At 43.6% G+C, this 15,606-nt stretch overlaps 1 protein-coding gene across 2 annotated transcripts in view; it reads right to left on the minus strand.

The window, feature by feature from the left end:
• Positions 1 to 220: 220 nt before the first annotated feature.
• Positions 221 to 15,606, minus strand: part of CHN2 (chimerin 2) — a 253,681-nt gene continuing 238,295 nt past the window's right edge. For both annotated transcript variants that reach the window (XM_054564485.1, XM_054564484.1), the window contains 5 exons: positions 12,391 to 12,564; positions 8,627 to 8,704; positions 6,264 to 6,401; positions 4,518 to 4,623; positions 221 to 1,967 (listed from right to left, as the gene is read on the minus strand). In XM_054564485.1, coding sequence (XP_054420460.1) covers positions 1,796 to 1,967; positions 4,518 to 4,623; positions 6,264 to 6,401; positions 8,627 to 8,704; positions 12,391 to 12,564 — 668 coding nt within the window. In that variant the 3' untranslated portion in view covers positions 221 to 1,795. The remainder of the gene's footprint in view (positions 1,968 to 4,517; positions 4,624 to 6,263; positions 6,402 to 8,626; positions 8,705 to 12,390; positions 12,565 to 15,606) is intronic.

Below are 15,606 nucleotides of genomic sequence, written 5' to 3' on the forward strand. Positions count from 1 at the left end.
TGGGGACTTGGTGGGATGTTGGTGTTGTCATTGTGTTTTGGTGAGAATAGACACTTCATTGCCAAAATTCACCTGGGAGCAACATTCCCAGATCATCCTCACCACCCCCACCCCCACCCCCACCCCCACCCCCACCCCCACCACTGCTCAACACCAATTTCTCGTGCATCCTCCAAAATGATAGACAGAAGAATTTAATACATTTAATGCTTTTCCTTCCATTTACACTATCATAAATTACAAAGTATTGTTCACTTCACAAAATAAAACCATTTCCAGATAATTTTTTGACAGTATCAAGGAGTACATGAGCTACAACAAACAAATCTGTACAGCTGGGAGGAGCCGTCATAGCAGGGACCAAGCAGAAGCACCTTGACCCCCACGTGCCGTGGAGTCCACCCGCGGAGCCCTGGGACTCTCAGGACAATTGTGCCGCTTGTCTCCTATCAACGCCCTTGTCACACAAGAGTTTTCTTCTGGTCACTTCAAAACAAAACTAGTGAGTAATCACATAAAGCATCTCAGACAGTCGAAGGAAAAGACATTGCAGTTGGACCAGAGAAAAAAGAAATCTAGATTTACAGTTTTTGATGTTTTAAATATTTTACCTATGTTACAAAATATAGAAATCTTGGTGTGAAAAGCTCATGCTAAGATAAATATAACCAATCAGAGCTGTAGTAATAAAATCATATTAAATTATTATCCATACAGAGCTGCTTTTATCAAAGAGGAACAAATATTCATAAAAACCAAACTTATTCATTCTTACTTTTAAAAATAGGCTTGTTTATAAAACAAAAATGAAAAAAAAATCAACAATTATTCCTCAGATTAGCTTTTTATAAATACAGAAATGTGGCAAAAGTACAACCTGGCATTAATAGAATAGAGAAAAAATGCTTAATTTTCTACACAGCCCAGATACAACCAGTGTTGCCAAATTATTTTATGTAGAAGGACCACATTCTGCATATTCTGGGATATACACACATCATAGGGAAAGACTACGACCAATCCCAAAAAGACTTTGGGACTTTACAAAACATTTATGGAAAGAAAATTTGTGATGTCTCAGACCATTCTACTACTGCTACAAACATATACCATACGATAGCAAAATGCCAGTGCTTAACAGCAAAAACTATCAAAAGCGGGGACACAGTGGCGGGTGAAATTTCATTGAAAAGCACTGATAAGGACAGAGGTATGTCAAGGTAATACTGCATTCGCGGTAAACTCTTTCGGGGATCACAGCAAGAAGGCAGGACAAGGTACACAGGGTAATAGTCAATGCACTGCATTGAGTTCTATTTGCTAAAATAAAGTAACATTCTCGCAGCTAAAATAAAAATACATTTTACAATATAAGTCTCATTTAACATTTAACATATAGAATTGTCTTCTTTTCGTAAGTGGAAAATGTATAACTGTATCAAGTACCTCTATGAATTAAGTTCCCTTTTATTACCAATAAGACTGAAGTTTAAAGGTCTACATTGTTTTTTAATAAGTTAAAGAAAGATTTATTAATCACTCTTCCAGCAAAACAGACATACATACGAGGCACAGCAAAAACCCCAGGGGATGCGCTTTTTCTTGCCCTCACCCTTGTCCTCACGTGGAGGAGGCAAGTGTCTATGAGACACAGTAGCCGACTTGGCCATCCGCTGCGGTCCAGGAAATTCTGTCACTTGTTTGGATAACAAATCAAGTGTAAGAAATGTTTTTATTTCTTTAGCCTTATGAACTTCTGTGGCGCTGGGACTATTCAGCTCATTTCCCTGGTGGATTAAAACAAAACATCTTCGTTTTCTATTAAAATCTGCACAATCAGCTTTTGGTACCGCATGTCATGGAGGGTGGTCAGCATGCTGTCCTCCGGGGGCCTCATAAGGGTGGGCCCAAACACGATCCCCAGGTTTTCAGCATTCATGAAATTGTCCTTTTCATTCTGCGTCACTCTGCAAAGCAAACATAGACACAGAGACATCACATTGACTTGTGGACGAATTTATACGCTGATTAGGTGCCTATGGCCCCAAGAACTTCTCTGGTTTGGGACACTGCAAAAGAAAATGGAGAATCAGAATTGCAGAATAGTGTTTTTAAAAAGATAATTGTCCGGTTTTACTTTTTAGATTGTGCACATTGTTTCCGCCAGTACAAGCGAATTACTAAGTGAATCTGGTATCGACCTAATCTCTAAAAGTAGAAAATCAGTCCTTCTCACTAAATAAATGTGAAACTGTCATTGAGACAATTTTGATTTCAAAGGGCAAACCCACAGGGGACACAGATTTTAGTTCTAGACCGGGGTGGAAGTCTTCTTCATTCTCCTTGCTTCCTCCTGGTCTCCTGGTTGCTGAGGGCAGATGCCCTGTCTGCTGTCACGGCTACGGCCAAAGGAGAACGGTTCCTTGTAGAATGGGACTGCCGTACGTTTAGGGACAGCCAGGCCATTGTCATGGGACAGGAGGTGGCTGGAATGTGGCCAAACAGGAAAGCAGTTGGACATTATTTCTAGTTCCCACAGGATGGGGTCTGGAGCAGTAATTATTGTTGGAATTGAAAAGCATCGTTTCAACATCCAGATAAGGACTGCAATGCCTTAAAAAATGAAATTCAGACCTCAGAGTTGGCTGGATACCTGCTAGTGGAATAAAATTACAATTTTCCAGACTCTCGCTTTAAGAAATTTAGGTTTTAGGATGTTTATAATAGATCTAAAACAGAGTAGCTTCTTCAAAGAAGAAGAAAAAACATGGTAAAACATGTTTAAGTTTTGCATTGAAGGCCATTGCCTTGTGTTCATTGTCTCAGAGCTAATTGAGATGAGCCACTTAGCAGCATTTTAGGAGGGTCAATTCGCCTGGCATATTTTCATGATGCACAGTGAAGAAGGAGGTAGGTATATGGACATTCTCCACTAAAATTATTCACATCTCCCCATTAAGCCAGGCACCATGCCTGGCCAAACAATGGAGCTATAGCAAACCCTCCAAAATAAAGACGCTAGATCATTGGCGTTTAAGATTCAGCTGGGGCACGTCAGCATTTTTTCCTGACAATGATACTTTGCCTTCCAAACTATAAGTTCTTGGGCACTGAAAGAAGTAATTTATAGCTAATTAAAAATTAGGCTGACATTCAATCTATTACTTATCGAAAAATTACTTGTATTTTTTAATTCAATAAATTAATCAAAATAGAAATCTGAGCTAAACCAATTTGAACTTGAGCACCAGTTTCTATGTTTTATAAGGCAGGGGAAAAACTAGTGTTTATACAGTATTCTTGACTTGCTTCCTTTCACTTACTGAAGGGAGCTGAAAGTTGATCCCTATAGACAATGTTTGGTTTGTTTCATCTTGCAAAAACATAGAAGGCGGCATGCAGAAGGGCCCTGATCCATCTACCCTCTCAAAGGCCAACTCACTGTCCTCATTATATATGCACAGTAAAGGAAGGCGATCTGTGGGTCAGGAACCAGAGCCGCCAGGGGCCTGTACACACCCAAACATCTCATCTGTCTCATGTGCTCTCACGCCGATATTCCGTGTATCCCTCTGTGGCAGACATCCCACCTAAGATGGTCCCCAGTGATCCCTGCCTCCTGGAACTCATACCCTTATGTAACTCCTTCCCTACGGGCTACACCTAGTGACTTGCTTCTAATGAGTAGAATATAGCAAAGGCAATAGGGTGCTTGTGTTTGCTTGCTTCGAGGGAAGTCAGGGGCCGTTTTGTGAGTTGCCTGTGGGGAGACCCACATGGCAGGTGACTGAGGGTGGCCTCCAGAGAACAGTCAACAAGAAAGGGAACCCCCCAACCACACTCTGACCAACAGCTTCAGAGGAACCGAATCCTGCCAACAACCGTGTGAATGAGCTTGGAAGTGGCTGTTCCCGCAGTCGAACCTTCAGATGAGATTGCAGCCTGGCTGTCAGTTGGATTGCCATCTCGTGACAGACCTTGAACCAGGGGCGCCCGACTGAGCCACATGACAGATAGCTAATACATCAAGGAAAACAAGGAATCAGGGTGGGAATGTGCTTGCCCAGAAGGCAGGCAGCCTCAGGAGCCTGGGACATGGGGAGTGAGCAGTGGTGGAGGAACAGAACACAGCACACTGGGCCGGTGTTGGGGGAAGATGCAGAGGCGGAGGCAGGGTCCACCAGCAGGCCCTGGATCAGACTGCCCGGCTTCACCTCACCCCATCGTGTCCCTGTAAGCTCCCTGAGCTTCAGCAATCTCTTGTGTGACACGAGGACCCTCATGTACCCTGCTTCCTAGAGCTAATACATGCCAAGTGCATGGGGCAGCTCCTGACCCAGTGAATGTCCTAGCTGTTAGGAAGGGGGCTGGCCTGGAGAAGGCCGTCTCGTTCACGTTTAAGGAGCCTGTCCACTCCGTGGGCTGGGGGAGAACGTTGTGAACTTTTCCTAAAGCATTCACTGCTGGGGCAGCGGGTTTGCCGAGGAGGAGGGCGTGGCAGGGCGGTGTGCGCTTACTTCTTGAGGTGGATCATTAGGTACCGGAGGGTCTCGTAGTGGGCAGGAGGCAGCAACATCAGCACTTCGTGGACTGCTTCCAGCCTCTCATCCGCACTGGAGATTTCTGTGAAGATCACACATCAGGAATATCAGTGCAGCCCGACGGCGTTAAAGTTTGCAGAGAACTAAGGAGTTAGGTTACAGATGGAGGGGGTGTGTAATAAGTTCATGCGATTTCAGGCACCATTTCACTTAGCGTGATGAATTTGTGTCCTGCCTCACTCCAGAAGGGGGTTGAGGCTGGGCACCTCGTGTGTTCAGGATGCCCCCTGGGTGGGTGGCAGGAGGCTGGGCTCGGTCCTTGCCCTCCAGGAGCCTGCGGCCGGCAGATGCTTACCGATGGCACCTGCACGAACTGGGCTTTGCCCAGCTTCTTCTCAGTGATGGATGTGCCAGAAATCTCACCATCACAGCCTTTAATTTAAACCAGATCTCACTCGGTAGTGTTTCCATGAAGTTGCCTAATAAGTCTCCCCTGGCAGGCTTCCAGAACTGAGTAACTTTCCAAGGCAAGTGCACTGCCGATGAGCCACAGTCAGCCTGCATTAACGGCACTGTTCACCAAAGTGTCGCATGGTTAGCCCTGGTGTAAAGCCCGGGTTGGGAAGTAGATACCAGGCACCTGGACAACGGGGGGAAATGAGCATTCTTCTGCTTCTTAGGTCTCTGGCAGCCACCCAAAGGAAGCTCTCTCAATTATTCCTCCTGGGGTGGAGGGAACCCTGCTGCTAGAACCTTCTCTCCTCAGAACCACCAGGACCCGGGAAGGGAAGGAATGCTCTTCCCCGGAAGTGAGGCCGCAGCTCTTCTGCAAGGCGCATCTGCAAAGCGCACCAATCCCAGCCTGCCTGCACATTTCCCTGACTCATTACTATATTTAGTAACATGAACCTTTCAAGACGATGTTTTTATGAAACTTCCTCCAAGTGGGCTAGACGTCTATGTCATGCATCCCAGCATCTGAATCCCTTTCTCACTATGTTCCAAGGCAAGTGTCGTCTCCCTCGCCTCCAGCCCCTTTGCCACCATGGTCCTCTCTCTTGGGACAACAGTGGGCCCGAGTGCCAAACGCAGAACGAGCAACTGCGGGCTGGGGGGCGACCAGGGCTGAGCTTCCTTTCCTAGACCTGTGAAATGCTCTCCTCCTCTGTAAAATGGGATTATAATAATATTTGCTTCATCAGGTAGATAAGATAGAACTGAAGACATTGTGGAGAGACCCTAACATAGCACTTGACACAGTATATTCCTGGCCTATTATTCATTTGGAACAGCATCACTGGGCCAAATTCCGGGTATGGCTTTAATCAATCAGCAACAGGAGGCCACCTGCCAGATGACAGCAGCGAATCCCTACAGCCCTAACTGAAGAACACCTAATAATTTTTATGACAGAAGCATTCTTGCTTTCAACATATAACAGCTTAGGCTTGCCCATGCCGGTTCCCAGCACAGAAGGAATGGCGGGGAAAGAGAGAACGACCTGGCCTCCAGCTCCCACTCAGCGGAGCTGCCCTGGCATGGGTTCAGCCCGGCTGGGGTGCGTGGCCTGCTCTCCTGTTAACTGCACCATTGTGCATGCGCTTGGCAAGGCGAGCCACTCAGGCAATAATTTAAACAGGTCTGAGGCTTAATTTGCTTGAATTCAAAAACACGGTACTTAAAAATGTAATACGAATAAAAAAATTGGCTGTTGAGACTTACTTGCTGCTTCTATGAATTTGGAATAGGTGTCGTAGGTGATGACGGGAATGGGCAAGTCTCTGAAATACAGTTTGAGGGCTCCAGTGATGATGTTGATGTCTGGATAGATGTTGGCAGATATGTCTGCCTTTTCACCATCTGAAAGATAACCAGTGGACCAATTCCTCATTAGGACCTTATCTGACTATGTTAAAGTACGCCCAGACAGGAAAAAAAAAAAAAAAATGAAACAATGAATGCTCCCTTCCAAGTCTCAGCTGACTAGTTCTAGTATCACGGAGATGCAGGAAGTCACAAAAAAAGGTTTGCTGAGAGTGACTTGGGGTCTATAAGTAAGTGTAGCCAACAGGGTAGTGAAATAGACTTCAAATAGTTCTTTGGGTCCCAGGCCTTGGTAATTTGCTAAGTAGAAATTTAGTACAAAATTCATACTCTGGATTGTGTCCAGATTCATAATACAATATAGTAACAACCAAATTTGTAATAAAATAATCAAGAAGCTATTGAATAGTTCCACCAGTGTTCTTTGAACTTGGATTTGAAGATGATATATACTCATAATAATTGTTGAGTATCTCCAGTTTCTATCGTCTCCTTCAGGCTTACTGAAGTTCCTTTTTGTTTGGTTCTTCCTCCCTGGTCCCTAGGACTTTAATTTGGGAAAGCTTGACCTTCCCTGATGCATAGGTAATGTAACATTTCTTACCATTTTTATAACCATTCTCAAGTCAAAAGTCAAAAGTCGCATTTTTGACTTTTCATTTTATCATTAGTAAATATCAGCCCAATTTAATTGGCATGTACTAAAATATTTTTTGGTTTTTATCATATAGGGACTATTAACATTTTCTTTTATAAATTGAAAGAAATGACAAACGCCTCAGCAAATTTGGTTCTGAGAGTAAAAAAATCTGACGCACATAAAACAGTAAGAGTGTAGCAGATATGCCAAATGCTCCCATTTACATATTCAACAAACATTTATTGAGAATCTACAGTGTGCCAGGCACTGTTAAGCCCCAGTGAGTCGAAGAAGAATAGGCATACTCCCTTTACAAAGCTCCAGTCAGACTGGGAATCAGGCAGGCAACTCAACAATGACAAGGAAATTGGGCGATTGCTATGCTGGAGACATGTGGAAACACTGAGGGGCACAGGAGAGGATGTGGCACTCCTAGGGCAGCTTGGGGCGACCAGGCGGGATGTGCGAAAGAGAAAAGACAGGCTGACACCTGGTTAACAGGGAGCGTTTGCCAGGCAGAGAAGTGAACACATTCTAGGTGGACAGAACCACACAGGCCGAGGGGCTTGTTCATGGGAGCTGGTATGGTATACGTCAGAGTTGCTGGGGCGTGAAGGAGGCAGGGAGGAGGAACCGGCCATGGGCTTGAACACAGAGGGCAGCCAGAGCATCAGAGACCTTGTCTGCTATTCTAGAGAGTGGAGGTTCTATCTAGTGGGCCAGGGTCCCATCTGTTGACTGGCTGTGCCACTATGAATTGGACTATTCATTAGAAATACAAAATTGTAGGCTCATCCAGTTTTCTGAATGAGTCCCCCGAGTGGATCTTGGTGATCTGTATTTTTAACAAGTTCCCAGAAGATAATATGGCCTGGAGAGCATAGGACACTGTCATTAAAAAAAAGGAGTTACCTCCTGGACTTCCACTGGCACCCCCAGCTTCACTGCATGGGGTACTCCACTCCCTTCCTTCCGACTCTCGTTTAGAGCTTTGGGAAAAGGAGAAGAGTCAATGGGACCTGAGATGGGGGAGACGGGGGCATCCCGGTGCCGTGTGGGCTGACTGCAACGGTTGGGTGACCAGCTCAAGAACCCTTTTTTAAAAAAATAATTTAAAAAAATCCTCACTCAAGGATACGGTTATTGACTCTAGACAGAGGGGAAGAGGGTGAAGAGAGAGAAAGAAATATCAACTCATTGATTGGTTGCCTCCTGTATGTGCCCTGACCAAGGATCAAACCTGCAGCCTAGGCATGTGCCCTGACCAGGGATTGAATCTGCAAACATTTGATGAATGGCACAAAGCTCAACCAACGGAGCCACCCAACCAGGGGCCAAATCAAGAATCTTAATGGCACCAAATGCCGGCCGTCCATTCATTCAAGCAGTATTTTAAACTCATTTCTTTGTGTGCTCATTTGTCCACACTTAAAAAAAAAATACTTCCCCAGAGAGGCAGAGATCTAGGCTTGTAAACCATTATTCCTTGGCATCCTGAAGAACAGCTCACAGTAGCTCTGAACCCCACGCCCGGTAGGAATAAAATCTGGTTCCAAAAGAAAGGGCACTAAGGGTAAGTCATCTGGCCTTCGAGAAAGCCTTGAAGGAAGTGCAAGCCTACCTCTGTCAAATGCCATTTTGACATCCTCGATGTGTTCGGTGAACCCGGAGACCCTGTAAAGACCTTCTGACTTTAATCCTGTTTAAAAAGAGACAGGGAGACTTTAACTTTATTTTCTCAAAACATCTGAAAATGACACGAATTTCATATCTACACTGTTGTGTTCTCAGGAAATGAACCATTATTGTCAGTGCTCTTATATATTATATACCCTGTGACATCAGTGCTTGGACTTGTCCGTCCCAGTTTCCGTGCATGTCTGTCTTCATTTGCTTATGCAGCAGTGGAGGCCTCAGAGATCTGGTCTTCCTGTCTGGCTTGGCAAAGCCAACGCATGTTTATGATTCTCACGTGCCTCCTGCTTTTTTGTTCATCAGACCGCTGGACGTGATTTCACTGCTTCAGAAAGCTATGGACTTTCTCTCCAGCATCATCTTAACTATGTGTGCACACATCAGTGTATGCATGTGTGTGATACAAAATATCCTGATTTTGTTGAAACAAGCCCAATTTTACAGCCTTTTACCATTACAAAATAGTCATGGGGTTGTAAAGTACAGCATAAGAAATACCGTCAATAATACTGTAATAACTATGTATCTTGCCAGGAAGGTACTAGACATATTGGGGCGATCACTTTGTAAGGTATATAAATGTCTAACCACTATGCTGTACACCTGAAACTAATATAATATTGAATGTCGACTCTAAATGAAAAATACAAAAATAAAAAACCCAAATTTATAGCTTTTTATGTTAGTCATAAATATGACAATATGTTAAATGTTTAAATAAGATTGATTTAATTGTTATACCTTCAAATAAATGATCATACAAACAGATGCAGGAAAATAACATTCTAATCAATGACTCTGGACACCTGATTGCGACATAAGAAAAAGATGTGGTATCTGCTAGATCTTACTGATGATCCATTAAGGTATGTCCTAAGGCCTGGCAAGGTTCCCAAAAGTATCAGAAGGAATAGAGAACTAGATTTCAGACCTAGTATGTAAAAGCAAGCAGCTACCAAACTAGAGCTACAGTAAAATAAGCAAACACATAGCTTATACTGCTGCTGTTGTATGTTTGGTCAAACTACCCAGAGCTAACAAACACTCCTGTGTTTCATCTGGCAAACCTTTATCGAGTGCACTCTCTGTCATAGGAAGGTCTGCATGAGGTCTGCATCAGAGACAACAAATGCCTGGCAGACATGCCGCCCCTCCTCTGTCCTGTGACACCAGAGGCCTTCTCAACTCACAGCTCTCCCTCCCACTCAGCCTCATTCAGCCCCAGGATCCATCTGTGTACAGTTGTGCAGGTTCCCGCGACTGATCAATTGAGCTGGCCCTCATGTGACCCTGTCCTGGTTGGTGGTGCAGGTAACATGCCTCAGTGAGTTGCCACATGCACTGCAACAGAGGGGAGCACGTGGTGGCACTAGGAGCACAGTGCAGGGAACCCTAACCCGGCCTGTGGATGGAAGGGACTCTGGGGGAGGTCTTCCTGAGGAGCTGTCTTGGAAGGAAGTCACGAAGGAGGATGGGAGTTTGCTGGAGCGGCAGGGGCTGTCGGCTCTCCTTCCAATATCAGTCCTCCCATTTCTTTGTAGTAATAAAACCTTTGATTTTTACAACAACATCCATTGCAATGGCCATTCAATTCTGGGGATGTGAAGAGAGCAGAAGTATGTGGACAGGCCTGGGCTGTGCACTTGAAGGGAGAGAGCACGCCCTTCTGCCCTTGGCTAGAAGGCAGACGAGATCCTGGTAGCCACTGGGGGAGTCTGCCCCTGGGAAGCTGCCCCACTTGCCCTGGACTCTTAGTGGAGAGAGAAATAGATTTTTATCCTGCTGAAGCCACTATTCGTAGGGATCTTGGTGACAGCACCCAAACATGGGGTAAGTGAGTTGGTCACACAGGTTTGGAGGTGGAGTTAGGGGAGTTGGTCATTCCAAGAAAAGGCAAAAAGAAATAACACAGGTTGAGTCCTGTAGGTTGGGCCCTGTATGTTGGGCCCTGTACCAGATCATTAATATGGATCAACTCATTTTAACCCTCCAACCACTGTAGATTGTATGAATAATTCTGTTCACTTGGTAGCTGAGGAAATGAATGTTCGAATGGAGTAAGCGACTTGACTGAGGTCATAATACAGCTAACTTCAAGTCCACAATCTTTCCATTCTACCACATCATGCTAAAACAGATGGCCATAAAAGAGCATTAGGAGAACACAAAGGTGTTTGCTATGCATGGAAGATGGGGTAAGCTGTTGGCAGTGGCAGCAACTGAACTGGGAATAGAAGTGTCATGTGACTTTCTCCCAGCCCATTCTCTGGAGCTAATGCCTGTGGCTCTGATCCCTTCACTGTGCCTCCCTGGTGCACATTCTTAACTTGTACTCTTAGGGGTCTTGTACTGGTCGTGCTTGGTGCTCTGCTCCCCGTGGACACATTAAGCATCAGGCACGGTAGTGCCTTTGCTCAGATTATCGGTCACCTCTGATGAGGATCACTGTGTGGGATGATCCCAGCTTCTCAGAGATGCAGTCTTGACTGCAGGCTCTAGAAAGGTTGGGGATCTGGCCCCAAATTGCAAAGCCTCCTAAGCAGCAGGACCTAGGGCTATCCTTCCTCAACTCTCACCCAGCTCAGCCTGTGCATGAATATCTCCCCACATCCCAAAGCACCCATTAAGCTCTGGCAGCCAAGGCAGTCAAAAGGTAGGAGGTATTTCTTACCGTGTGAGAGTAAAGGAGCAAGTTTTAAGGGAACAGAATAACTATAGTTTTCATCCTGCATGGAAAAGGGAATAACTTCCTATCTCTAAAACGCCTGGGATATCAAGCTAAAATGTCCTCTTTCATTTTGTTTTGGAAGGAATGGGATACTTATCCAACGCATAAATACCTGCAGAATAAGGCAAGCCAATTAGGATGCAATAATGGGTATCAACTCTAGCAGAGTACATATATGGCAAAAATGGTTAAGGCCTTTGGGCTTTTGACATGGGCCAATTATCCAAGTTCTATCCAGTAATCCAAGTTCCGCCCAGCTAGGCTTGATCCACCATATCCCTGAATATTTCGATACTGTAAGGGCTGAACAGTGGCCAAACAAAACACCAAGAAAAGAAAGGTGACTCACACGTAGCATAAAGAAGCTTTTCTTTGAACTGTTTCTATCTTCATTGTCTCCTTGATTTTTCGATGTGTAGGTATTTTTAATCTTTTATCTCTCCTCTTTGAAATAAACAGAACCAATAGGAAATGTATTGTTGATCCACAATTTCTTTACAAATAGGAGTGCTTTTTAAGCCTCAGTTCAAACCTCTCCTCTTCCATAAACTCTTTCTGAATTGCCCTCAAATAAGGGAGAAATGTCTTCCTCTGTGACTCCACAGTGCTCTGAATTCATGCACCCACAAATTAGTTATTTCCCCCTCTGATTTTGCCTCCTGTAGTATGAGTTTCTGGAAGGCGAGAACCATGACTTTTATATTCTGAATGTGCAACACCTAATAAATGCTGAGTGAGCATGTGTTGAATGCATCCGTGAGTGCATTTCACACAAAAACAGTTTATGCATGAAGCAGAAACTGATTTAGTGTGTGTGTGCGTGCCCACATATGCGTGCACGTGAGCCTGTGGGGACCACTTTTCCAACATCAATAGTGGAAGGGCAATTTAGCAATAATAAGCAGGTTTCCTTGGCAACTGTAAACATAAAAATCAGTATAGTTAAGGAGTCTTTTCCAAACCTCTTGCTTCAATTTCCCGAATGCAGATGTCTACCACCATGGGCCTCTGGGTGTTGTGAGCCTTCACCAGCGTTGTGAGGTCGCAGCAGTACACCTTCTTGATCCTCTTGAGGTCAGGCTGGCAGTCATTGGGGACGTGCTTGGAACACTGTTTGTGAACGTTCAATCCACAGTCTATAAACAAAGAAGCCGCATTAGACTCGCCCAGCCCGTTTGTGGAAGCCCAACACAAATTATATGTCACCAAAAATAAAAATGAAAACACCCAAGGGTTTGCTGTATCTCTCTGAAACATCCATCCCACTCAGAGAGGGTCCCCTCCCCCAGGTGAGTGTAAAGTCTGTCTTTCCTCATGAAACGCTCACACAGTTCTGTTTTCCTCATTAAGCTTTCTCTGCTGCCGGACCGTAATCTCACTGAGATAGTTTTGATGATTAGCCAGACTGTTTGTATGTTTTTCTTCCCTTTGGGGACTGGAACCTCTGTGTCCACACGTGGGCTTTTGGGTGTGGATTCCCCAAGCTAGTCGTGGCTCACAAAGGGCACCTAGGGTGTCTGCTGTGTCATTTCCCTTAAATCCTTGATGCCCCTCATGGGAGACAAGATTTCTCTCTCTGGGAGCCCCGTGACCACGGGCCTTTTCTTGTCCTTCCCTGGGGAGCCGCCCCCAGCTTCCTCTCCCTTCCTCCTTGTGGGCAGTTGGGGTCGGCCATTTTCCTTCTACTTGTCTTATTTTGACACCTGTGAGTAGAAATAATATCTAACTGGACACCAGCAGGAGTTCCTGAGGGTTTACAGTGTAGAACAATGCCATGTAATGTGATGATTAAAGTAATTATTTATAAAGCTCCTATCAAGGTCCAGAGCTGAAAAGGTACTCTGAAGTTCAGTGAACACATGGTGAGCACAGCAAAGCCTTGTTAGCAGTAGGGATCCACTGATGGAATTTCTCTAACAATAACTAGGCCCAGTAAGCATTCTGGAAGATAAAAATTTAATGTTGCTGTTGTTCAAAGTTGATGTGCTGCTTATTCAAAGTGCCTTCTAATATTACTTGTTTTTCTATGTATAAAGAATACCAATAATAACCATATATATTCTAGTATACTCATATATGCATATTACACCCATGATAAATACTATAATCAGCTGCTTTATAAAAAAGCATTTAACTACACCAAAGATTTGAGAGGAGCTAAGCTTTTGTAAAGCCATCAAAAAATGATTTTTGAAAAACATTAGATGATTTTTTTATATAGTGTTAATGGCCAAGTTCTCTCTGTCTGCCCTCCTTCCAAAGAGAAATCTAGTTCTAATTCATCTTACCTTTATCAACATGTGAACTTCATCAAAGCTCAAAAAAACAAAACAAAACAAAAACAAAAAAAAAAACCCTTCAACAATATTTTGATAGGTCTATTTTTTTTAATATAAATTTTGGCCCACTGAACTAAATAGAATTGGTTGGTTTTCTTGTCTGGACCCTGCTTTTATAAAACAAGAATTGGACCCCTCTTTGATCAAGTGAGAATACTAACAGCACCCACCCCTAAGGTTACCGTGAGGATCAGATAAGCTAACATATGTAAAGTCTGAGGGGTGATGGACACATGAGAATTCCATAAAAGAAATAGCCGATACAGTGATAGAAAGTACAAAGATATCTGCTTAGCTGTTCTTAAGTTATTTCATTATTTTTTGCTATATTTTTACCAACTTCATTTTAAACAACTTTTAAAAATTGGGGTAAAATATACATAACAGAACATTCACTATTTTAACCATTTTTAAGTGGACAGTTCAGTGGTATTAAGTACCTTCATGAAATTTTGTAGCCATAAACATTAGCTCCCAGACCCTTCTTCCCCCCAGCCCCTGGTAACCACATTCTACTTTCTCTCTCTGATTTTAACCACTTTAGATGCCTCACATAAATGGAATCCTACAGTATTTGTCCTGTTCAGACCTGCTAATTTTACCCAGCAAAATGTCCTTAAGGTTCATGTAGATTTAACATATGACAAAATTTCCTATTAACATTACACTGTATGGATATTCCATATGCTGTGTATCCACTCATCCATTGGTGGGCACCTGGGCTGCATCTACATTTTGGCTCTTGTGAAAAATGCTGCTCTAAACATGGGTGTGCAAATACCTGTTTGAGTGCCCACTTTCAGTTCTTTGGGGTATGTACCCAGAAGTGAAAATGCTGAACTACATAATCATTCTATTTTAAATTCCCATTAAAACTTCATTTTACGATCTGAAGCACCAGTGTGTTGAATTAAATACTGATATTTTATTAAAATGAAGATGTTTTATAACAAAAATATTCAAGCTTTGCAAACTCATACAATTCCATATGCTATAAAGTGCGTTCCTTTTAAAAATGTCTAAAATATGTGAAGCATGGAGAGTTGAGAGGCAATGATTGTTCTTTTAATCTTTAATGATCAGTTTGCAGGTTCACTGCTGCTCAGAGGAAATAGGGGGCTACATGGGATCCCCCAGAGAATACTAACAGTATAGCCTCATCATATGTTTTATTTAAAAAAAAAAAAAAACCAAATGATTTTATCCCAGAAAAAGTTGCTGTTCATAGCTAATCTGAATCCCAGTGTTCTGTTTTCATAATATTGACTTTGGACCAATTTCTTGCTGAAATTGGATAATACCAGCAATTAGGGATATTTTTGGTAGGTGTGATCGGGCAGGCTGAATTAATGACCACTGAGTATTTCAGATATTCTACCATTTTGCTCAGGGGTTCAGCTGTGAGATATTTTGTAACTCTTGGTCAGCACGTCTTTCATGTTACTCGGGGTGTCTGGAACATTTCTGGAAAGACTGCCTTAGCCTATGTCTGGTGCTTGTCTCATGGATGAGGCACGAGGGCAGGTAGAGTTAATTAACTGACACACGTGACCACCTACTTGCACCTTGCGGGCTTCACCACTGGCGAGTGACTGCTATAGCTCAGTAGGAGCTAAGGTGTCCCCTTCAGAGCGGAGAAATATTTAAGGTCCCATGATCCTGTGAACTAAAATGGGCAGTACGGGGAAACATTATGGCAACGTGTTGTCATTAGCTTATTTTATTTTAAATGCTTCCTAAGAAGTCTGCTTTTAAATCATACCCTAGCAAGGAAAAAATCAGTCATGGTGTCGGTGGAAACCCAATCAATGTATCACGGGATGCTGTTCTTGCTCCCGG

This window comes from Pteronotus mesoamericanus, unplaced genomic scaffold (assembly GCF_021234165.1).
Source record: "Pteronotus mesoamericanus isolate MK-2021 breed Mesoamerican mustached bat unplaced genomic scaffold, CSHL_Meso_final scaffold_85, whole genome shotgun sequence".
Classification (NCBI taxonomy): domain Eukaryota; kingdom Metazoa; phylum Chordata; class Mammalia; order Chiroptera; family Mormoopidae; genus Pteronotus; species Pteronotus mesoamericanus.